At 29.8% G+C, this 21,248-nt stretch overlaps 8 protein-coding genes across 8 annotated transcripts; 5 read left to right on the forward strand and 3 right to left on the reverse strand.

The window, feature by feature from the left end:
• Positions 1–3: 3 nt before the first annotated feature.
• On the reverse strand, positions 4–1,245 carry BX663DRAFT_330412 (uncharacterized protein). The gene is made up of 4 exons (XM_051522124.1): positions 1,156–1,245; positions 1,001–1,099; positions 268–927; positions 4–208 (listed from the first exon to the last, which is right to left on the reverse strand). The coding sequence occupies exons 2-4, from the start codon at positions 1,085–1,087 to the stop codon at positions 14–16; spliced, it is 942 nt and encodes a 313-aa protein (XP_051384840.1). The 5' UTR covers positions 1,088–1,099; positions 1,156–1,245; the 3' UTR covers positions 4–13.
• Positions 1,246–1,673: 428 nt separating this feature from the next.
• On the forward strand, positions 1,674–3,708 carry BX663DRAFT_431010 (ATP synthase regulation protein NCA2-domain-containing protein; the record flags this gene model as incomplete). The annotated part of the gene is made up of 5 exons (XM_051522843.1): positions 1,674–2,080; positions 2,292–3,033; positions 3,136–3,270; positions 3,328–3,469; positions 3,557–3,708. 5 exons carry the CDS (start codon positions 1,674–1,676, stop codon positions 3,706–3,708), a joined length of 1,578 nt encoding a protein of 525 aa, XP_051384841.1.
• Positions 3,709–6,282: 2,574 nt separating this feature from the next.
• Positions 6,283–6,860, forward strand: BX663DRAFT_503818 (uncharacterized protein). Its single transcript, XM_051526821.1, has 3 exons — positions 6,283–6,350; positions 6,460–6,634; positions 6,764–6,860. The coding sequence occupies exons 1-3, from the start codon at positions 6,337–6,339 to the stop codon at positions 6,851–6,853; spliced, it is 279 nt and encodes a 92-aa protein (XP_051384842.1). The 5' UTR covers positions 6,283–6,336; the 3' UTR covers positions 6,854–6,860.
• A 283-nt stretch (positions 6,861–7,143) lies between these two features.
• BX663DRAFT_503820 (Ion transport protein-domain-containing protein) lies at positions 7,144–16,265 on the reverse strand. Its single transcript, XM_051526822.1, has 20 exons — positions 14,855–16,265; positions 14,605–14,745; positions 13,451–14,544; positions 12,861–13,415; positions 12,504–12,751; positions 12,254–12,433; positions 12,070–12,184; positions 11,859–12,000; positions 10,574–11,777; positions 10,317–10,469; positions 9,691–10,229; positions 9,434–9,620; positions 9,224–9,364; positions 9,069–9,145; positions 8,917–8,995; positions 8,591–8,854; positions 8,424–8,518; positions 8,001–8,359; positions 7,356–7,928; positions 7,144–7,265 (listed from the first exon to the last, which is right to left on the reverse strand). Exons 1-20 carry the CDS (start codon positions 16,213–16,215, stop codon positions 7,198–7,200), a joined length of 7,575 nt encoding a protein of 2,524 aa, XP_051384843.1. The 5' UTR covers positions 16,216–16,265; the 3' UTR covers positions 7,144–7,197.
• A 187-nt stretch (positions 16,266–16,452) lies between these two features.
• BX663DRAFT_550486 (uncharacterized protein) lies at positions 16,453–17,012 on the forward strand (the record flags this gene model as incomplete). The annotated part of the gene is made up of 2 exons (XM_051531217.1): positions 16,453–16,580; positions 16,646–17,012. The coding sequence occupies 2 exons, from the start codon at positions 16,453–16,455 to the stop codon at positions 17,010–17,012; spliced, it is 495 nt and encodes a 164-aa protein (XP_051384844.1).
• BX663DRAFT_503823 (uncharacterized protein) lies at positions 16,977–18,270 on the reverse strand. Its single transcript, XM_051526823.1, has 2 exons — positions 17,929–18,270; positions 16,977–17,855 (listed from the first exon to the last, which is right to left on the reverse strand). Exons 1-2 carry the CDS (start codon positions 18,240–18,242, stop codon positions 17,069–17,071), a joined length of 1,101 nt encoding a protein of 366 aa, XP_051384845.1. The 5' UTR covers positions 18,243–18,270; the 3' UTR covers positions 16,977–17,068.
• A 118-nt stretch (positions 18,271–18,388) lies between these two features.
• BX663DRAFT_484937 (histone-fold-containing protein) lies at positions 18,389–19,687 on the forward strand (the record flags this gene model as incomplete). Its single annotated transcript, XM_051524579.1, has 4 exons — positions 18,389–18,432; positions 18,867–19,074; positions 19,158–19,242; positions 19,350–19,687. 4 exons carry the CDS (start codon positions 18,389–18,391, stop codon positions 19,685–19,687), a joined length of 675 nt encoding a protein of 224 aa, XP_051384846.1.
• Positions 19,688–19,835: 148 nt separating this feature from the next.
• BX663DRAFT_484938 (uncharacterized protein) lies at positions 19,836–21,219 on the forward strand (the record flags this gene model as incomplete). The annotated part of the gene is made up of 8 exons (XM_051524580.1): positions 19,836–20,085; positions 20,155–20,200; positions 20,268–20,362; positions 20,418–20,626; positions 20,688–20,719; positions 20,818–20,919; positions 20,981–21,057; positions 21,155–21,219. 8 exons carry the CDS (start codon positions 19,836–19,838, stop codon positions 21,217–21,219), a joined length of 876 nt encoding a protein of 291 aa, XP_051384847.1.
• Positions 21,220–21,248: the final 29 nt, after the last annotated feature.

Genomic DNA, 21,248 nt, shown 5'->3' on the forward strand with positions numbered 1-21,248 from the left:
ATAAACATGTATATTATTGAAGCTTTATGCAATCAGGTTGAAAGGAATCTCCGGCCCAACGAGCTACTTGTTTCATTACTTGTATTTTCTTTTCTGTTGCATCTTCATATCTAAGTTCATATAATGTACACATGTTCATAATAGCTGTTTCACATGTGCCCGCTGATGTAGGATTATTTAATGTTAATGCCTCTAACAATTCAATAGCCTAAGTATATATACATTATTAGTATCCATATATTTTATTCATGATATACTTGCCTTTACTAAATTGCCTAAATAAACTTCACAGACTGCTAAATTGTTTATAGCTAAAAGATTATCTTGATTGACTTCATAAAGTTGCTGCAGAATATCTCGAGCTTGTAACCATTCACCTTGTGACATGGCTACAAATGCTTTATTCATCTCTATCGCTTCCTTTATAGCAATCATATCCTTTTTTTCACTGCATAATTCTTCTATACGTTGAAACATTTCGTGCGCTGATACCAAGTCACCCATTTGAAGATATAATCTACCAAGACTTGATAAAATATCCACATTATCTTTATTATCATATCTAAGAATATGTTGCATTGTGGTTGCAGCAGCTGTATAATCTTTAAGATGAATCCAATGAGTAACTAATACAAGATAAGTTTGCAATTCACGATGTTTCCAAAGGTCTTTGTTGGCCATTACTTTGCTTTTTTTGCTATTTTTTTGACAATAAATAATGAGAAGAGTTAAACGCTCCAAAGTTACAGTAGGATATTTTAGATGTGAGGGTAACGTAGCATGTAAAATACGTAATTCAAAAGGTACAAGAGATTCTTCTGCATCAAAAAATTCAGGTCTGTCCAAATCGCCTAGCTTTTCTAATTCAGCTGAAGCGAGTTGACAAAGGCCTAGTTTGATGAGAGCAAGTAGACGAAGATACCAAAGCTAAACTTAGTAAAGATTAATATTTACATCAAAGAATGGTCATCTTTTTTTTTTTTCCTTTTTTAATTTCTACCTTAAGAATTTCTTTAATTTGTTGAGGATCAGATTGAACAATCTGTTGTCGTGCATATTTAGCTATTGATCTCCACATGTTATTCATCTAGTAGATAAGCTTTCATGTTTAATGTATATATAATACAATTTCATATGTTTAAATAAACTAATTACCACCATTGTTTCTAAACTTTTTGCTGATTTATTATTATCAGAAGTAATTATATCTCGCTGTGGTCTGTCTTTAATAGGGATATAACGCTCAATCAAGTCATTAAAGGCATCACTCTATCAAATTATAAACTGTTTATATAAATCCTTTTAAAATTTTCATCGACTTTATCCATATTTACCACGGGAATGTCATAAAAATTAGCATTACTATTTATTGAATAACCAAAGGATAATCCTGTTTGTCTTTCCTTACTAGACATGAGGTTTCTAATTGGTTTCGATGGAGGTTCTTCGGTAACAGACTGCAAAGTATCATTATTCATTTTGAAATATTATGTAAGAAAAAAAAATAAAATAAAAAAAAAGAAAAACTTCAATAAAAACCATTCAAGCTTTATACTGTTTTCAAAGTCAGTATCTCAAAAAAAAAAAAAAAAGCTGAAAAGCGTGTATAAATGTGGGGAAGTATGTACATTTTTTTTTAAACATATCTTACAAAGCGTTTATTCATATATATTATGGAGTCTTTTGTTAATGAGCAAGTAAAACGCTTAAATATAACACTAACACAGCAGTTTGAGAAAAATTTAGAAGAAAACAATATCAAAGATTTTACTTCATTAAATGAAAAAAATCAATTTTTATTTCAAACAATACAATCACTAGATTTAACAAGCTCAACCTTACCTACAATTGAAAAAATAGAGGAACACCTTGAAAAGTATCTTTCAGGTTTTTCAAACATAAACAGTTCTGTAGATCCTACTCTTGAATGGTTATTTGTAGCTAAATGTACAATCGCGGTTTATGGACAAGTGTTTTCAAATTTACTTAATTTTACATTACCAATTTCAGAATCTATTGAATACTGGAATAGTATTCATGGAAACACTTTTCAAGAGCTATATTATATTTTACAAAGTATGTGTAATAGAATTTTTTTTTTTTTTTTTTTACTCGCTAAACTGACCCAAATATGCTGTTATAGTTGCACCTTTACGGATTTTTTCTTTATTAAAAAATACAGTTAAGCAAATTAAAAATACTTCTTCAGCAGTATATCAAATCAAGTCATTATTTACCTCAACTGACTATTTATTGTCCCAATTGTTTCCTATTCATACTCATAGGGATAGTACTTCGACATATTTAAATAACAGACCATCAATTCAATCTTTCGATATACTTCGGTTCTTTACGTTATCTTCTTTCCATCGTCGTCCCGTTATTCTTGAAATTATTAGTGACGAAATACAACTCAAAAAGAAAAAATTACAGCAGTTTCGATCAGAACAAGCCGCTAGCTTGGGTATCCTCTTATTAAGTCTTCCTCAGTTCAGTAGCAGCAATCAATTATCATCCTCTCATATGGAGTTTACGGAGAATATAGCGAAAGAGGCCAAAGAATGTATTGAAATGATTAAATATGTCTTGCAACCTTCTTCTACTATTAAAGACAAAAATAAAATAGAAAAAAATAGACATCATTTTGAACAGAGGTTATCTTCAATGAATTTAAAAAATGATACGTTAACAGCACAAGATTTGACATTTGAATTATACAAAATTACGAATAATTGGACAGCGACTTATAATCAAGAATTGCAATGTGTTCAATCACTTTATGGCGCACCTTCTCCAATCATACGTTATTGGATTCCTGCTGTCTTTTCTTACTTTATTAGTAGTTGGGTAATTCGTTATGGGTTTAGGCGTAAAGAAGATATTACTCATTGGGTAGAAGAGGCGGGAAAGACAGCTTATGACTTTGTATTAAACTGGATTTGGGAGCCTGTCCTCAAAGTATATAACACAGTTCGATTAAAAGATCAACGACTCAGTCTTTTAAGTAAAGAAGGACTTCAAAGTGATTTAGATGTAAATAGATTATGTAGACAGATATTCCTTATTTTCATTATATAACTTTTTTTTTTTTTTTTTTTTTTTTTTTTTTTTTTAATATTATTATTTATTTAACAGTCTCTTGAACGTATGGTAGTTGGCTTTGCTAAAGATAAATTACATATGCAAGAAAGCGAATTAACGCATTTAGCCTCAAATGTTCGAGAAGGTGATCTGTCAGTATTACTAAAAGAATATGAAAAAGAAATTAAAGTGAGTATATACATCTACATAAATATGGGTAGAATACTAGAATAGTTTTTCTTTTAGAATCCTTTGAAGAATGCACTTGTCGGCGATTTACTTCAGACTATCCTTATTCAGGTCCAAAAGACGAAAGTAGATGTAGATTTAGCAATGTCTGCTTTAGATAAGCTTCTGAAATCAAATGAACTAAATTTTGCTTTTCTGGGTAAACTATTTAATACAGGAAAAAATATATATATGTTTATATTTTAAATGTAAATGTTAATTTGATTTTTTATTTTTATATGTATAGCGGTTGCACCTTCTATGCTTCTAACTTGGGCGTCTGCTAGTTGGTTTAAAAACATGCTCCAAGGAAGATCTCAACAAAAGGTTAAAAAGATAGGTTTACCAATGAGAGAAACACTTCGGTATACACACACACATATATATATATATATATAAAAGAGAATAAGATGTTTAAGTATTAATTAAATGTTATTTATAATAGACGCATTGAAAGACAACTTATTGTTCATGAACCTATCCAGAATGAAGAATTTACAGAATGGAAGATAAATGAAAAAGATGAGCATCAAGTTGAATGTGAAACACAAGGTATTTTGCTATGTGAAATTCATTTATTACGTGCATATGCTCGTTCATTACCCCTTCAAAATTCTACTCAAGCACGTTTTCTTGAAGACATCAGAGACTTGGAAAATCCCATTCTAACAAAAGAACAAAAAATACAAACGGTGGCTCGTATGTTTAGGTTCTGGAAATTTTTGAGAAATTAGAACATTTGATATTAGCCTCCTTTTTTTTTCTTGGAAGGAAAGGATTAATACTATTTGTTATCTGTATCCTTTAAATCGGTTTTTTCCTTATAATCAGAATAAAGTAATAGCCCCCCTTTTTTTTTATGAATAAAGAAAAATGTTGAAAGAACGCGCTGATTCGCTAATTATCTATATTTTATTTGACAAAAGGATAAAGAAAGAGAATATATAACGAATATTAAGTCAATGGAAACTTTCTCTAGGTCTATTAAAGCTTAAATAATACAAAAATTGTACAGTAAAAAACGAAGAGGTTTATTTAAATGCTTTTACAAGGTAAGTACTATTAATAGAAATATGTTCTTTGACAAGTAAAGACGGATGTAATAAAGAATCACGTTACTCTGCATTCATATAATATGCTTTTCTCCTTGATGATCTTTGGCTTTTACTAAAAATAAAACAAGTTACTATTCCAGGAGTAACTAGAAACATGTCAATATTAATACATTGTGAACAATCTATCTACTATTCAAATAAAACTATTATCATCATAATATAATATATTATTATGTAATACTATTCATCATCATAATATGCGTGTCCATAAACAATTATGTAATTGAATATAATAGTAATAATCCTATTGAATCATTATTATTAATGCTTGAATACTCTTATAATGATTATATACATAAAACTGAGTGCAGAATAAATACTATGTTGTAAAGTACAATAAATCCATTTTATTTAAACAACCTCTTTATTTTTATGAACTTAGTTATAAAGATAACTATAATTATAACAAAGTTAAATGCAACGATATCCTATTTTCAAGACTAATTTCTCTATTTATTTAGCGGTTTAGATGGAGGGGGTATCGTCCATTACTATGTAATGGCCCTTCGATTTAGGGAAGCAGTAGTCTATCTCATCTACAGGTTGTTTTTTTTTAAGAAGGTTTAGTTACAGTACCTTTTTTAATGGTCTTTTTTTTTGTCTTATCTACAGTCTTTTATTTGCGATTACTAAAATCAAACTTGATTATTTTGGACTTGTCTTTCTGAAATTTCTTCAATTCCATAAATATTACAAAGTTTGATGAAGTAATGCCTAAAATTGTATACAATACTGTCCTCATAGAAAGTGTCTTTACAATAACGGGGGTTTCATGTTGATATTAAACGCAGACTCATAAACACTTCTTAGAAAAATTCATATCTGTTGTAGTCCATTTCGTAACTCACTCTAAACGATCAGCAATTTTTAAAGAATCATTTCTCACTGATGGATGGGTAGTAATCTTTGTAAAAGAAAGATTACATTCTCCTTTCAAAAAAAAAAAAAAAATGAACACTGCACTTCTTTAATGTGAGGTCTGCAAATTATTCTATAGGTGAACTTACAAAGCTGTCTATGTAAGCTTGCAGATTATCATTGTAAAAATTGAGAAGGTAAACTTAATACTTTTCTTCAAATTGAAGTTTTAGTATGTTAACCAAACTAGGTTATTTTTTTGAAAGTATTTTAGTCTTTATCTTCCTTAAGCATGTTAACTCCTTTTTGCGCTGTACCGTGCATTCAACTATCCCACCAGCTAAGCGATCAGATTTGGCCAGCATCGAAAAGCTCAACTCTATTATAATAAATAAAGAGGAGTTTTTGTTCCTTTGAGTACTGGTTATAATTTTTAAGCTGCCTTTGAACAATTTCATTAAATTTTCTTCATAATAGTAGTGTCAAGCTCAATATTCTCCTTAATCTGTTGTTTTTTTTTCTTGTGTCTTGCAATGAAGTCTGATGTGAATCAGAATCTTTAGAAGAAAAGGTCGGGGATCAGTATCCAAATATATGGTATCATTACCTTCCTCATCAACAATTCCTTGTACACTTTCACAAAAAAAAAGTTTATTTCTTTCTAAAAGCACTTGTTAATAAATAGTAGTAATAAAAGCGCCTTAATATAACCAATCTGCCTTTTGAAATAAATAAAAAAAGAGAGCCACTCATTAACGTTAAAACTTATGGTATTGCTTCCCTATCCAAGACTATATTTTGATCGTTCATCTCGATCTAAACAAGTCTCATAGGATCAACTACCTGTCCTCTTTTTCGTTGTAAATAGCTCAATAAAAAAAAAAAGAAAATAATATTATTTTTTTTTTTAGATAAATAATATATAATTCTCTTATAAAATATATATGGATAAACTTCTTTATGTATTATTCTCCTTTTATTTTCTTTGTTTGTTTTGCTCCTTTTATGAATATGTATATTTATAACTTCCTTCTAATTTCATTATGAATCATAAATGTATATATATTACTAGGTAAAAAAAAACATTAACTTAGTTTTAGATATATTCTTTTTTTTTTTCCTGATATACACCAAAAATGAAATTTTTATCTTTTAATCCTTTTTACTTTTTCCTTACTTCAAGTATTTTCGTATTATTGTTTAGTACTATAATAGCAATAGCAGAGGCGTCTCCTATTACAATTACTCAAGATACTAATTCTCTAACTAACAAAGTTATTGGTTCCGGAGGCAGCGCAAATACATACACTAAATCCACAGAGGAAGTTATTACAACCGATGGTCAAATAATAGTAAGTTAATAAGAAAATTTCTTTATATACAAAGAGATTATATTCTATTCTTGCTGATATAGTTATACAACGCTAACTGATTATTATTATTATTATTCTTTCCTTAAAAACTATGTTAAAACTATAAAGAAGACTAGCTTCTCAAGAAATCATAAAGTAATTACAGATAAAGAGTTTAAGAAAAATGAGATTTTCGAAGAATTTATATTTGATGATTAAAAAAAAAAAAAAAAAAAAAAAAAAAAAACGTAAATAATACGGCTACAAGATTATATAACACTTATATCCTATATGTATTTTTTTTTGTATTACATAACAAATAAGCACGATATATTAGGGCAACTTGATGAAGTATAGTTTAAAATTAGAGCCTTCGTTAAAATAAAGATACCTTATTTATTTCACTTACTGCATATACACTTTATTTTGAGTTCCCTATTGTCCTAATATCTTTTGTAATATACTTGTTTTTCTATTTTATTATATTTACATAATTAAAGAAAGTATCTTCATAAACGATGGTATTTATTATTAAAAAGTAAAACATAGTTTCTATCTGTACATTAATTTTGTGAAATGGGGCTATTTTGATGTTCCTCATCAGACTTGTTAGATATCTCTTCAAGCAGGGCTAAACATATAACAAAAGAGAATAATGTAAATTAGAGTTTTTGTTTTTGTTTTTTTTATTAAAAAAAAAAAAATCCAACTACTTCCTTACCAGTCCATTGACTAAGTTCAAATTTATGGATGATTTTTTTTGCATCTGAGTTCGTCATATCATTCATAGTAGAATCAATTGCATAGTATTGTGTAAATACATCTTCAAAATTAGTATTGTTAATATCATTTCTTGTTGAATCTTTTTGTTTAGAAGTGGAGGATTTATTTTTGATAAATGAAGATGAAAAAGTTGATATATTATGCCCATCAGCTATTAAGGGGAGTAGTTTAAAAGATAGAGTTGTATCTTGTCCTTTTGGTAGTAGTTGAGGAGATGACATTGCTGATTTACTATATGATGGAATAGATGTTGTAGGTGAACCAGGCTGACTTACACTACCTTTTCTTCGTATTACTCGTGGTGTTCCTAACGTAGTTGGTGTAATAACAGAAGCAGAGTTCCTTCTATAAAGCATATTTGCTCCAATACTGTTATGTTCGGCGAATCTATCAGGTAAAAATAATGTATGTTGTTGATTTTGAAAAATGTTATCTTCTTTTAAATTAGCTGAATTCATAACAATATTGTCTAAATCTTGCTGATGAGCTTGAACAACAACAATCCTTGGAACTGTATATATTTATATTTATGTATGTATTTGTATTTTAATTTAATCAAAATTAAATGTATTAAAATAAATACCTCCACTGCTATCATTGCTTCTCAGAGATCCTCTTCGAGCAGTTATATTTCGATTAGAGTCTCCACGCGTTTTACTTAAAGAAGCACCAAGTTGCAAGTAAGGAATAGAAGATAGCTCTCTCGTGGGAGAAGGTAATTTATAATTACCCTTTTTATTCGGTATCAACCAATCCCCTACAAGACTTACATTATTGTTATTATAACTGTTTGCTAAAGCTTGATTGTTTTTGACAAATTGAAGAGTTTTCAAATATTTTCTTCTTAAAATTAGCATAGATACTAATCCTTTTGCACGTTCTTTAGCCAAGTCTTTTGCAACTTTATCTTGTATTCTAGCACGATCTACAAGTTCGCTAAATCTGAAGTATATATATATAAGATTAATTATCTCAACAAACGTCTAAAATAGATTTAAGGAATTACGTCAAGGACTTTGAGACATCTACTAAACGAATAGCTAAAATTTCTAGCATACTATGAAAAGAGACTCCACGGTAAGAAGCAGAATTTAAGATTTCCTATATAAAAAAATTATATATAGAGATAATTATATATTGAGCCAAGAAATAATCATGTTCTTTTTATTTTACCTGATAAACCTCAGTATACTGTCTTTGTTTTTGTTTAATAATTTGTGGATCAATACTAGCTAATCTTTGATTAAGCTCATAAAGATTAAAAGGCTTCTCTCCTTTCATGTTATTATTAAAGTATTTTACAGGTTTTCTTGTGTTTGATAAAGACATAGAAACTAGATGACTTGTATCTGCATCAACTTGGTTACTAGCCTCCAAAAGTGAGCGTATACTATGTTCTTTTTCATATATCTTCACAGAAAGTACACCTTCCAAGAGCTATTTACAAGATATAAATAAGTAACATTATAAACATATCAAAGATCACAATTTTAGCTTACACTTAAAAACTTGGGGACTTGACTAACACTTATATATCCAGTAGCTTTTGGATCTACTGTAGCCCAAGCGAACCTAAAGCTATATTGATATATATATGTATATATAAACATGAATTTGAATGAATAATTTTTTTTTTTTTTTTTTTTTTTACTTTCTTAAGTCTGTACGAGTGATCAATGTAAACTGGTTCCGCTTATCAAAGGTAAATGAGAAATTATCAATTACAATCTATATAATAAAGAAGAAGAATAGTCATTCATCTTATAGGTTTTTTATGCTATATGTTTTTTTTCCTTGATGTCTTACCACAGTAAAAAGATTTACAAAGATAAATGTACAAACTACATAGAAGCTAATAAATAAGGTAATAGCGTACTTTGGTTTTCCACAATCATATTTGCCCAGACATTCAGGATAAAGAATAGTAAAATCATGCATCAAAAAATCCTTTTGAATGTAAACATTATTAAAAAGAAATGTTTAAAAAGTTTTCTCTCTCTCTTTTTTTTTTTTTACCCAATTTTCACCAGTTGTAATGCGGAATAATGTCAATAAGGTGTTAAATAATGACCTAAAGTTAGCATGCTCATTACCATACGGCCCATAACGAGTATATAAAAACTGTTCTTGAAATATTACACCAAAACATACTATAAATATACCAAAAACAAAGGAAACATAGAAAATAGAATGGGATGCTCGCCTTATATAGCAAAAACAATAAATTATCATTTTGTTACCTCTTATTTTATTTTTTTGTATAAATTACTTACTTGACAGATCTGAATAATGTATCCAATGATTCATTACGTTGTGCAAGACGGAAAGCAATACCTACTAAAAACAATTTTCTTGTAGCATCCCAACCAAAAGGTAACTTCATAAAGATGCTTAGTATATCCACAAGTATTGTCAACCCAACTAAAACAAAATCATATATGTTCCATCTAATCGATGCCCATTTATAAAATCCTAAACCTGCTATTTTTGCTGCTGTTTCAAAAACATATAAACTTAAACATATACCATTTAAGATATTCTGTAGACGACTAAGCCATATAGGCTGATGTAAATGTTCTGTAGTAAATACTAGAATATTAGCCATAAGAACTGCCGCCATAAACCGAGCAAATTTGCCACGTTTATCAATAACTAAATCATAAAACATTGCTCGCCATGTTCCTTCAGCCGGCCTTTTCGCTTTTAATGATGGCTTAATTAGTGATAACTGTCTTTGAAGATCTTTGAACTGACGTTGCGTGTTTGTTAGTGATGAAATGCCATTTCTCTTTTTGAAAATTTCCAAAAATACCTAAAAAAAAAAGGGTAACAAATTATACGAGTTAAATAACAACAACAACAACTCATAAAATCATAAAAAATAATTTAAACATCATACACCAATGAATAATTGAATAGTACAAAGGGAGGCAACAAACATAAATACAACATAGAAAATTGAATGAAGGATAGATGACGATGACCAACTAAATTTTGGCTGAGCATCACGATTTTCTGGAATAATGCTCATAGCTGAGAATAAAGATAAAATCTATATTTATGCATAAATTTAGTTTTTTTTTTTTTTTTTTTTTTTTTTTTTTTTTTTTTTTTCTTTGGCATATATGTATGTGTATGTGTGCGTTTTTTCTTTACCCAACCTTCACCTGAAGCACATTCAAAAAGATGCAAAAGAGATTTTCCAAAAGTATCAAACGAATAGTCGTATGGATTTTTCCAAACCCTTGGTAGTAGGATACCACTATTGTTTTCTTCATTTCCGGATTGAAATTCGCCAAGACACGCTAATCGGGAAAAAGTGGTATCATCATTACAAAGAGAGAATCGACCATTAAATAAGAAACAGCCATAGATTGCAAAGGGTATAAAGACTAAGAAGTTCAATGCGACGGCATCAATCACTTTAGGAAACCCATAGATCAAATCCAAGAAAATAACTTGCATACCATGTACATAATTTATAATACGCAATGACCTTAATATACTCAAAATACGTATATAACTTGCAAGTTTCGTTAATTCGTCTTTAGAATAGCCCGCAAAGATGCTTATGAATGTCAATACTGTTTGGCATAGTAAATTAATATAATCTAATAAGTTTAATGTATTCCTCAAATATGATTTGGGTAGCATAAAAACGCCATCCGCTATCATATGAATGCCAATATCCAGCCAATAAATTAATAATGTTAAAATATGAAAAGGTTCAAAGATATAAGTAATCAATATAGGATGCTTCTGTCGATTAAAATTATCAGCCCACATGGTAATAAATGTCGTAATACAGATCATTCCCATCATCATCCACTTGTAGCTTGCCATTCTAGAAATTCGAAGACACATTTTACGAAGGATATGATCATTTCTTAAAACAAAAAAGGATCGAAAAACGTTTAGATCCTCAACAATCACTGCCTTATTTTCACGTGCTACGTTAAGCTCATATTCATCACCATACTTTACTGATGGGCCTTCTTCATAGTAGTAAGGATTGTAACTGTATTTTTGCGATAAGCCGTTATCGATATAAAGACTGCTATTGCTATATTGTGAAATATTTGAGTTTCTTCGGCTACTAAGTATTGTATTAGGTAGTATAGTAGAAGATGGACGTCTTGAAGTGGGAAAAGTTGAATATTCGTTATCTACAGAAAAATGAGCCTTATTCTGATTTAACATCGGTATTATATGTGTTGGCGATTGTTCCTTTTCAGTGTATAGTATATCGCTTAAAAACTCTTTAAATCTACTTGTAGTAACGTGTGCCACCAGATTCTGAGGTAAATTTTTATAATCAAGTTTCTTTTCATCCTGAGCAGTAAACAAAGGTAATAAAAATCTATTTTTTTTTTTTTAAAAAAAAAAACGAATTGTAAGTATTTATTCTCATTTTGCATGTTTAAATGTATGTAATGACTACCTGCCAATTATATCCATTTCAAGATAGTCAGACTTCCATCGATGCTCTCGAATATACTTCTTAATTTGAATTTGCTTAATCTCTTCTTCATCCAAGTCAAAGTTTTCCATAATAACAGCAATAAAGAGATTTAATACCATATCTATAAAAAATACGAATAAAAGTCAGAAAAACAAAAAGCTTTTCTCTTGTTTAAATTAAAGTACTTTACAATGAACAGAAAAATAGAGAAACACCATGAAAATGGCAGCATATGAGATAGAAGAATCCTTTTGACTATACATTGCATTATATAAAATGTCTGTCCAATTCTCACCCGTCATAATCTAAAAAAAAAAAAGAAATGACAAAATTAAATAAAACTGTTATGTGTATCAATCTATTTCTTCTTTTACTTGAAATAATGCCAAAAAGGCCTGATATGAATTATCAAACCTCATTGAAGGTTCATTATCGCCAACAAATGTAAAGTCACCACCAAATAATTGAACAGACATGGGTGCTAATAAGAATAGTACCAGAAAGGTAAAAAATGTCAGGTTCAGTATCCCTTGCCCATCACCGATTGCATCAGACTATATGTTTAAATTAAAAAAAAAAGGAAAGTTAAGTATAATGAGTTAAAGACATGATAATAAACTTTACAAGTAACTGGAGAACACCTGGAAATAAATAAGCAACGCGATAAGACCGTAATACATCGAAAATAAGCAAATAGGTATAGTAATGGCTTTTTTTAATATATGGTATTTCGTTTATCAAAGTAACTATAACAATTACAAAATCAACACGATTTCGAAATCTATCCCAAAACTGGTTCCAGGAGAGGCTTCCATAGATACGCATTAATATTTCAAATGCAAAAATAAACGTAAAAATTCTACCAATGGATTCTTGAAGAAAAAAAAATATTGATACATGTACATATAAGAATCATTTTTTTGGCATATACATACATACATACATATACATATACATATATATAAGGATGACTATACATACCTAGTTTTTCTTTCTCACTTGTTAACAGCTTGGATTGATAAAATGACATAAATACTAAATTGGATACAACTAACATGCTTCCCATATGATGAAACCATGTCTGATGGATAATATATTGAACCCAACCTTGTATGATGGATCTTGCTTGAAACAAAGAATTATTATTTTCTAACCCTGTACCTTCATGAATCCATTCTGTATGATTGCTCTCCTTGCTCTTTTTATTTGACTGTTTCTTCGGTGATACAAACAATGACTTTACTTTCTGCTGTGATGAAAATGCACTTTTGCGCATATCTCCTCTAGCATGCGAAAATGAGGTTGTGATGACAGCAATAAACATTGGAACCATAATAAATGTCATGAGATATATACAAAATGTATAAAAAATGGCAGCTCCGACATTCGATACGCTATCTTGAGTGATATAGAGTACATCTGTCCAATTCTCTGTAGAGATGACTGTTAATATATTTAACATGGTATAAAAAATATTTCGATAGCTCATGTAGCCGTATTGGGGTTGATTTTGAACATCCTGGATACAGATTTGACCTATTGGACATAACTGACCATCCCCCCTGGATCACTATACTGAACACCCGTATTGATATCAAGGGGTCCCATACGTTCTACCGCATTCTTCATATAACCACTACAAGATAGACGTGGTTCAACATATACTAATGTAGATATATCATTCTCCTCCTTCAACACTGCACATCGTCTACTAAATGTATTGGTAAAGATAAATAACGCAATTAAAGAAAAGAGTAACCAAAAGAAAATAAAAAAGCCCATCACATTCTTGAGCATATCGTAACTGCTCTTCAATGATTCAATAATCACAGCTGTGCCCTCCGTGATAACCAGTAGACGGAAAAGACGTGCAGCTGCTAAACTTTGAAAGACAGGCCAAGGACGTTGACCAAGACAGAAGACACTTATGAGACTGACCCAATAAGATATGACAGAAATAAGATCAATTATATTACCTAAATTGGACAAGAAGCTTTGATGGGTAATTTTTAGAAAATCAATATCACTATCATCATTTCCTCTGCTAGTCATGTTATCCTTTTGAGATGTTAAAGTAGCGAGAACTTGCTGTTCAACAGTAGCTACTATCGATTTTGAATCCTCATTTTCCATTTCTTCAGTATGATTATGGTAATACTTCGAACGCAAATAAAGATTGTCTCTACCTGACACTAAGGAAGATGATGGAGATGCATTAACAAACCATGCTGTTCCTGAATTCATACTATTGTTGTGTTCGCCATTTAATGAAACTATAGCAGAATTTGCATCATCGGATAAGACACTACTTCCACTTATACTGTTGTGACGATAAGATTTGTATCGATCCTTATGATGAGAAATAGAGCTATAACGGCTTGAACCTCTTGAGGACATGGAATAAGAATATGACTCTCTCTGAGCAAAAGCAGGTAATTTTTGATGACGATTTATTTGGATATAGTTAGAATCGTTATTCATATCATTTCGCTGTGATGATACTACTGATTCTATGTCATGAGACAATATTGAAGGTTGATACGAATGTCTTCGTGGAGAAGAGACTCCTTGAATACGATTGAACCATGTTTTTAAGTTTGGTCTAGTTGTTGAATGTGTATTTAAAAGTAAACCGTATATGATTATTTTAGAAATCAATTCAAGGCTATCATTATTTAACATTTAGTATACTCTTTTTTTTTTCTTATTAGTAAAGAAAACTTACGTATATACAACATTAATAAAACAAAGAAAATAATCTGCAACACGAGTTAAATCTTTCTCTGTTGATTTGAATAAGTCTGGTATAAATGATAGCAATATCCATTGAGAAATTAATAAACAAAAAATAAAAATTTCAAACCATCTTTTTAAAGAAAATAAAATAAAATGAAACGAAATAAATAATGTTCATTAACATAAAATAGCTTTTTTTTTTTTTTTTTTTTTTTTTTTTTTTTTTTTTTTTTTTTTACCTTGATCCAATAATCTTCCATAAACGAAAACGTATCCAACTTGTTGGCGAGAAAATAAATAAAGACCAACCTTCAAATTGAACCTGGGTATTATTGTTATTATGCTGCTGCTGCCAACCTCCTTCTTCAATATATCGTTTAATGTATTTATAGAATTTGTGAAAATAACGTTTTATAGATTGGTTTTTTTTAATCTTATATTTTTGTTGTCTTATAGATGGCAATAATGGATCTCTCTCGGTAGGTTCCTTATTATCGTCTCTATATCTATTTGTCTCCGAAGCGTTTGGAAGTTGATTTATTGAAGTAGAAGAAAGCATATTTTCAAAGCTATTGATATGTCTTTTATTATTGGATGTATCATTTAGTAATAACGCTGTTGTATCAGAATGTGTACCATAAGACGCTTCTAGTAATCTTGAAGGCGTATAAATAATTGCATTTCCATTTTCCATAATAATAGGGTCATCATGATTTAACTTGATATCTTTACTACTATTTGATCCCTGATATTCATTATTGACTGTCATATTTTCTTCTTCAGAATTAGTATCCTGCTTTTGTTCTCGATGATATCCTAATCGTAAAACATCAAGGTATTGAGAAAGTGAAGCAATTTCATCAATCGACAAGCGTGTCTCAACAGGTTCTGTAGCACGACTGTTTACAACGCGTGCTGCCATCTCCGATAATTGGTGAATGATAGCATAGAATGATGAATTATAATAATGCTGCCTTGTGTTGTTTAGCTTTCTTGTTCGAATACGTGCAATATGAGCTGCTGATAATTGAGCGATACCAGAGAAACCTCTACGTACGCTATGTTCACACTCATGTTGATGGTGCTTAAAACTCCAGCAAGCAAAACTCGTTGAAGATGCATTCACAGATCGACTGTGAGTAGATCTTAGTTTATGTGAGATAGATTCATGGTTATTTGTACTTAAAAGAGACGAATCGCGTTGATAATATTGGGATTGACTTTGTTCAAAAAGAGAATTAGGCGATTGAATAGAAGCGTCTGAGTTCTCTGATCCTCTTTTTCGGAAAGGAGTATTTATAGATAACATTTGCGAATTATCTTCATTATATAGATGACGCGCTATATTCCCATTGGATATACTTCGACGTCTTTCTAGCTTTTTAAGTTTATCAAGAAGGGGAACATTCTGAAAGAGTAAGAGTTCATCTAATTGTTCCTTTTTCACTAGTGTATCTTTTGTTAATGGCTTTGTTGATTGTTTATTATAATAATAATAGGGTGACAAAGTAAGTGACACAAAGTCGAGTTGGCTGGAAGTTTCACTCATTTCCTCTTCATTATTATGCGATTGATACACGTTTAATGATGGCGAATTCATATCATCTCCCTCTTTTTTCAAAGCTAAAAATTATGCGTGTCTATTTATAAGAAAAATAAAATAAATAATAAAGAAAAAAAAAAAAAAAAAGAAATCGAACTTTTATTACAGGGAGCCTCTTTTTTTTTTTTTTTACCATTCGTATATTATTGTTTCCTAAATTCTGAAACCATAAAAATAGTTTTTTTTTTTTTTTTTTTTTTTTTTTTTTTTTTTTTTTTTAATTTGTTAATAATCATGAATTTTTCATGTGGTTGCATATTTGATAGGAAAGTGAAAGAACCTCATTTTAAAAAATCAAAATACTTTGAAGACTTGAGCGCAAGTTTTGCTATTAACGCAAAAAATGAACAACTAGGAGCACAGTAATAATCCCTCCTTTTTTTTTTTTTGTTCTATTATATTATTGACTAATTCCTTTACTTGTTAGTTATTCTTGGTTAGTTCAAATGCATAAAGTACCAGCTAATGTACAACATCCTTATATTGAGGCAACATTTGAAAATCCAACTGATCCTAAAGATCCTATCATTGTTCCTGCTGTTCAACTTAAATCAGAACAAGACCATTTCCAATACCCCCGTTATTATTTTATTTCTCCTGCACTAGGTGCCCTGGACTGTAAATTATACAACATTAAATTAACGGCTTATTCTGACAAGTCAAAAACAAAATTAATAGCAGAACATGAAAATCAAATACTATCACGTATTAATTCTGAATCGTGTGTCAAATCTGAATTTATGGAAAAAATGCGTGCAGCAACAAAACAGGCTGAATGGGAAACCAGACAATAATAAAACTTTGTTTTAGTTTATTTTTATTTTATTTTTTTTTCTGTACATTTATTATTTTAAAACATGACTGTATCTCTTAATTGCAAACGTGGTACTTTTCTGTAGTCTCCAACTTTACCCAATCTCCATAAATATACATCCAAACCACCTGTTGTCATGTTATGAGTAGATCCAACCCCTGAACGAGCCATTCTCACAATCTCATCACAAGCAACAATAGCAGCAGCACGTAAAGTAGTTGCTGTTTGAACGTCTAACTCGAGATGATTCACAATGTCTTGTTGCCATGTTTCAGGCATCTCAATAATTCCTAAATGAGCTAACATAGTAGGGATTACATTATCAGAGAAAATAGTAAGTGTGTCAATGTCCTTGAAGTCAAATAATTCTGGTAACTGTTCTTTAAATGTAAACCAAAGATGGTAAACAATGATTTGTGCTTTCTTATAAATATAAACCAAATCATCGGATTCTTCTGAAAATTGATAACAATCGGCAAGACCGGGAAAGGCTCTAACAAAATGTTCAACAAGACTTACAGCATTTTGAGGGTTTTCTTTGACGTGAGTCAAGATGAAATGAGCTAAATCCTTATAATTATTAGCTAATAAATATTCGCCTGTTGTATTTAGAACTGTTGTTAATCCAGCTGCAAAAGGTTTTAAAGGAGTAGGTTCTGTCATTGTCACAAAATCTAATTTTTCATGTCGAACTTCGCGATCAATAGGGATTTGAAACATTTCGGCTACATCAAAGATGGTAGTATTTTTAAATGTCTCGGCTGTCATAGGCTTTCCACCAATATGAAAATACATGGCACCGAATCGAATAGTATCAAAAGCACTAATGGTTTTGTTATGTTAAGTTTTTTTTTTCTTCTCATTCTTTCAAAGAAAAAAAAATACTTTTTAATTACCCTCTACCAGTTAATTCATGAAGAGGAACTCGATATCCACTACCAAAGTTTAACAAATCAATTAAAGTAATAAAGTTTAATTCATCTTCTACTGTCTCAAATCTAAGTGGCATTTTAATAGTTGAATCATAAGCCAATTCTTCATATTCCAACTTGTCCAATTTTGTTAAAAAGTCTTCAATACCTTTTTGTGAAATTTTGATAGGACTTTTTTCAACAAAGGCATGACAGGACGAGCGTACTGCTTCAATAATATTTCCTTTGGGTACTTCTTTAGTAGCAAAAGGATTCATCTCGTTTGTGCTTGAAGCCATTTTTTTTTATAATCAATATGGATTAAAAGTAAATAAAATAAGAAAATAAAATTTTATATTCATGCCACTGTGTCATTTATAAAAAAAGAAAAAAAAAAAAGCACTCCGGTAGTAAATAATTGATTGGCTAATACGTGATACCTAAAATGAATCTTCTGTCATCAAAAATCACAAAGAGGATGGATCAAAGGTAAAGAAAAGAAAACACTCATTATCTTTTAGAAAGAAACAGTGTCAGAGTATAAAAGTTGTTTAGCTTCCATTTTATTAATAACTAAAGGGAGTATTCTAATATGCCTTACAAAAACCTATAATGTGGGTCATTTCCCTTTTTTTTTAATAATAATATAAAATGTATTGCTAGTTATATGGTACATGTCCAATATGTATAGGCTTCTTCCTAAATACATTAGATGATTAAAAAAGATCATTAATGGTTTACATGTTTAGTATTGTTACATTTAACTGATCAAAACAACTATTTATTAAAAAAAAGGGGATATATTTTAAAAGTTCTGTCAACCAATTATCCAATCCGCTTTTTTTTTTTTTTTTTTTTTTTTTTTTTTTTTTGACTTCGTTTTTAATTTTTCTTTTTTTTTTTTTTTTTTCTTTTTTTTTTAGTAATCTACAATCAAAAATGGCTTCAGATCCGGTTGACAATGTACAAGAAGTAGCAACAACAACTCCAAAATCTACACAAAAAGTAGTGATTGAACGAGTTCCAGGCACAACCATGTTACCCATAGCCAGAGTCAAACGCGTTATCAAAGAAGATAAAGACATTGCACTGATCAATGCTGAAGCAACCTTTTGTATTGCTTATGCAACAGTACGTTTTACTTTTAGTTTGATTTTTTTTTTAAGAAAAATAAATTAACAAAAGCATTACTTTATTATTTACTTTACGCATAGGAACTATTTTTAGAGTACCTTGTAACAGAAGCTTTTTCAAAGGCTAAAAAAGAAAAAAGAAAGACTATATATTATAGAGATTTATGTAAGGAATTATGCAAGATTGATGTTGAATATGGTCATGATCTAATTATATATATGTGTATATATATATATATATATTGTTTGTGTGCGTGTGTGTGTGTGCAATAGCTAGTTCAGTCAAAGAAATAGAACATTTTGAATTTTTAGAAGATGTCATACCACCTACTATGACACTCAAATCAGCTATTGAAAAGCGTAAGGCAGCACTTAATGAAGATACACCTTCAATTGCTTCACCAACTAAGAAACAAAAGTCTTCGGTAACAAAAACAGATCATGCAAGTGATGAAGAAGAAACAGGAGGAAAAGCAGAAGCAGAAACAGAAGCAGAAGCAGAAGCAGAAACAGAAGTAGAGGAAGAAGAAGATATTACCACTGCTACAGCCACTGCAGATGAAGATAATGATGAAGAAGACGATGATACAATGATGGAGGATGCAAAATAAGGAAAAGCTTTTTTTTTTTATGTCATGTGTATAGGGTAAACGGAGATTTGATTGTCTTTGTACAACAAGAAAATAGATACTTAATCTGAATTTTATATAAAATACTCTTTTCTTTTCTTTCCTTTTCTTTTAATAAAATATCATATCAATGCTTCGTTATAATAGATTTACTATTACTAAAATATCAAAGAGTACATCCTCTGTATGGTCTCGTCCCTTTTCTGTCACTACTTCTTCTAAGAATGATACTACTGGAAGTAATAACAGTAATGGGTTTCTAAAATCTGTTCTTTATGGCAAAGAATTAGATGGAGCAGGGAATGTATTAGCACCACTTGAAAGTAATACAACACATTCAAAGACCTTAGCTAGAGGCAAATATGTTCATGAGATGCAAAGTAAATAAACATATATAATCTATACACATATACCTTTTATTTATTTACTTATTTATATACTATGATTAGTTCATAGAGTGAAGCCAGAAAAAGTAGAGGAATACATTCGTCTTACGTAAGTGAATATATATATGTATTTATATAAACGAATTCTAATGTCTTCACATTGTTTGTATGTATAGATCTATTCATTATCCTCGTATTGCAAATGATCTCGAAAATAATGTTCATTTATGCGGTAGTTGGGAAACAGTGATTGGTGAACAAGATACATTTGGTACATACATAAAAGTAATAAACACATATTTATACCTAACCTATTCTAAATGTAGTTCATATTTGGGAATATAAAGGATATCCCGGTCATCAACAAACTTTAGAGAGATTATCTCAAGATAAGGCTTATGAACAATTTATTAAAGATCTCAGACCTTTATTAGTTTCACGAGAAAATAACATTATGCTTGAATTTTCTTTCTGGAAGACATTGCCACCGCAAGTAACAAATGGTATTTATGAGTTACGTAAATATAACTTGAAGGTAAATAATACGAATGTATGTGAATATTAGACACGATGCTTATTTTATTTTATTATTTTAGCCAGGCAATTTACTTGAATGGGAATATTATTGGTAGGATTGATTTTTTTTTTTTTTTTTTTTTTTTTTTTTTTTTTTATGTAATAATCCAAGTAATACTAAAATGTCTATCTATTTGTATACTTTTATAGGCGAAAAGGTCTTGAATGTCGCAGTCAATTTTGTAAGCCAGTTGGAGCATGGTTTAGCCAATTAGGAAATTTGCATACTGTTCAACATATGTGGACTTATCCGTAAGTATTTTATATATTTATATCTGGGCAATTTTAAAGTAATATCTATTACACGATGTAGTGATCTTCAAACAAGAAAGATGACTAGAGAAGAGGCTTGGAAAGTTGAAGGGTGGTCTGATACAGTTTATAAGACAGGTAATAATCTATACACACACACATACACACACATGTATATATATATATATATATATATAAGCCTATAGTAATACGTGATATTTACATTTATTTATAGTACGCTTGGTTGATAGTATGCATTCTTATATTTTGAAGCCTTTAGATTATAGCCCATTAAAATAAGATTATGTTTATTATGTAATAAAAAAAAA

The sequence above is a fragment of the Cokeromyces recurvatus genome, assembly GCF_025118155.1.
Source record: "Cokeromyces recurvatus strain NRRL 2243 chromosome Unknown BX663scaffold_7, whole genome shotgun sequence".
Lineage (NCBI taxonomy): Eukaryota > Fungi > Mucoromycota > Mucoromycetes > Mucorales > Mucoraceae > Cokeromyces > Cokeromyces recurvatus.

Bases quoted from the DNA above. Each gene is read 5' to 3' on its own strand.
- BX663DRAFT_330412 (XM_051522124.1), bottom strand. From the start codon at position 1,087: ATGAATAACATGTGGAGATCAATAGCTAAATATGCACGACAACAGATT. The intron at 928-1,000 runs GTAGAAATTAAA...TACTAAGTTTAG, and splicing joins AAATTAAAGAAATTCTTAAG to CTTTGGTATCTTCGTCTACT. The intron at 209-267 runs GTAAAGGCAAGT...ATATATACTTAG, and splicing joins AAGTTTATTTAGGCAATTTA to GCTATTGAATTGTTAGAGGC.
- BX663DRAFT_503818 (XM_051526821.1), top strand. The intron at 6,635-6,763 runs GTAAGTTAATAA...AAAACTATAAAG, and splicing joins CAACCGATGGTCAAATAATA to AAGACTAGCTTCTCAAGAAA.
- BX663DRAFT_503820 (XM_051526822.1), bottom strand. From the start codon at position 16,215: ATGAATTCGCCATCATTAAACGTGTATCAATCGCATAATAATGAAGAG. The intron at 8,360-8,423 runs GTAATTCCTTAA...TATATACTTCAG, and splicing joins GATGTCTCAAAGTCCTTGAC to ATTTAGCGAACTTGTAGATC. The intron at 7,929-8,000 runs GTATTTATTTTA...AAATATATACAG, and splicing joins AAGCAATGATAGCAGTGGAG to TTCCAAGGATTGTTGTTGTT.
- BX663DRAFT_503823 (XM_051526823.1), bottom strand. From the start codon at position 18,242: ATGGCTTCAAGCACAAACGAGATGAATCCTTTTGCTACTAAAGAAGTA. The intron at 17,856-17,928 runs GTAATTAAAAAG...CAAAACCATTAG, and splicing joins CATGAATTAACTGGTAGAGG to TGCTTTTGATACTATTCGAT.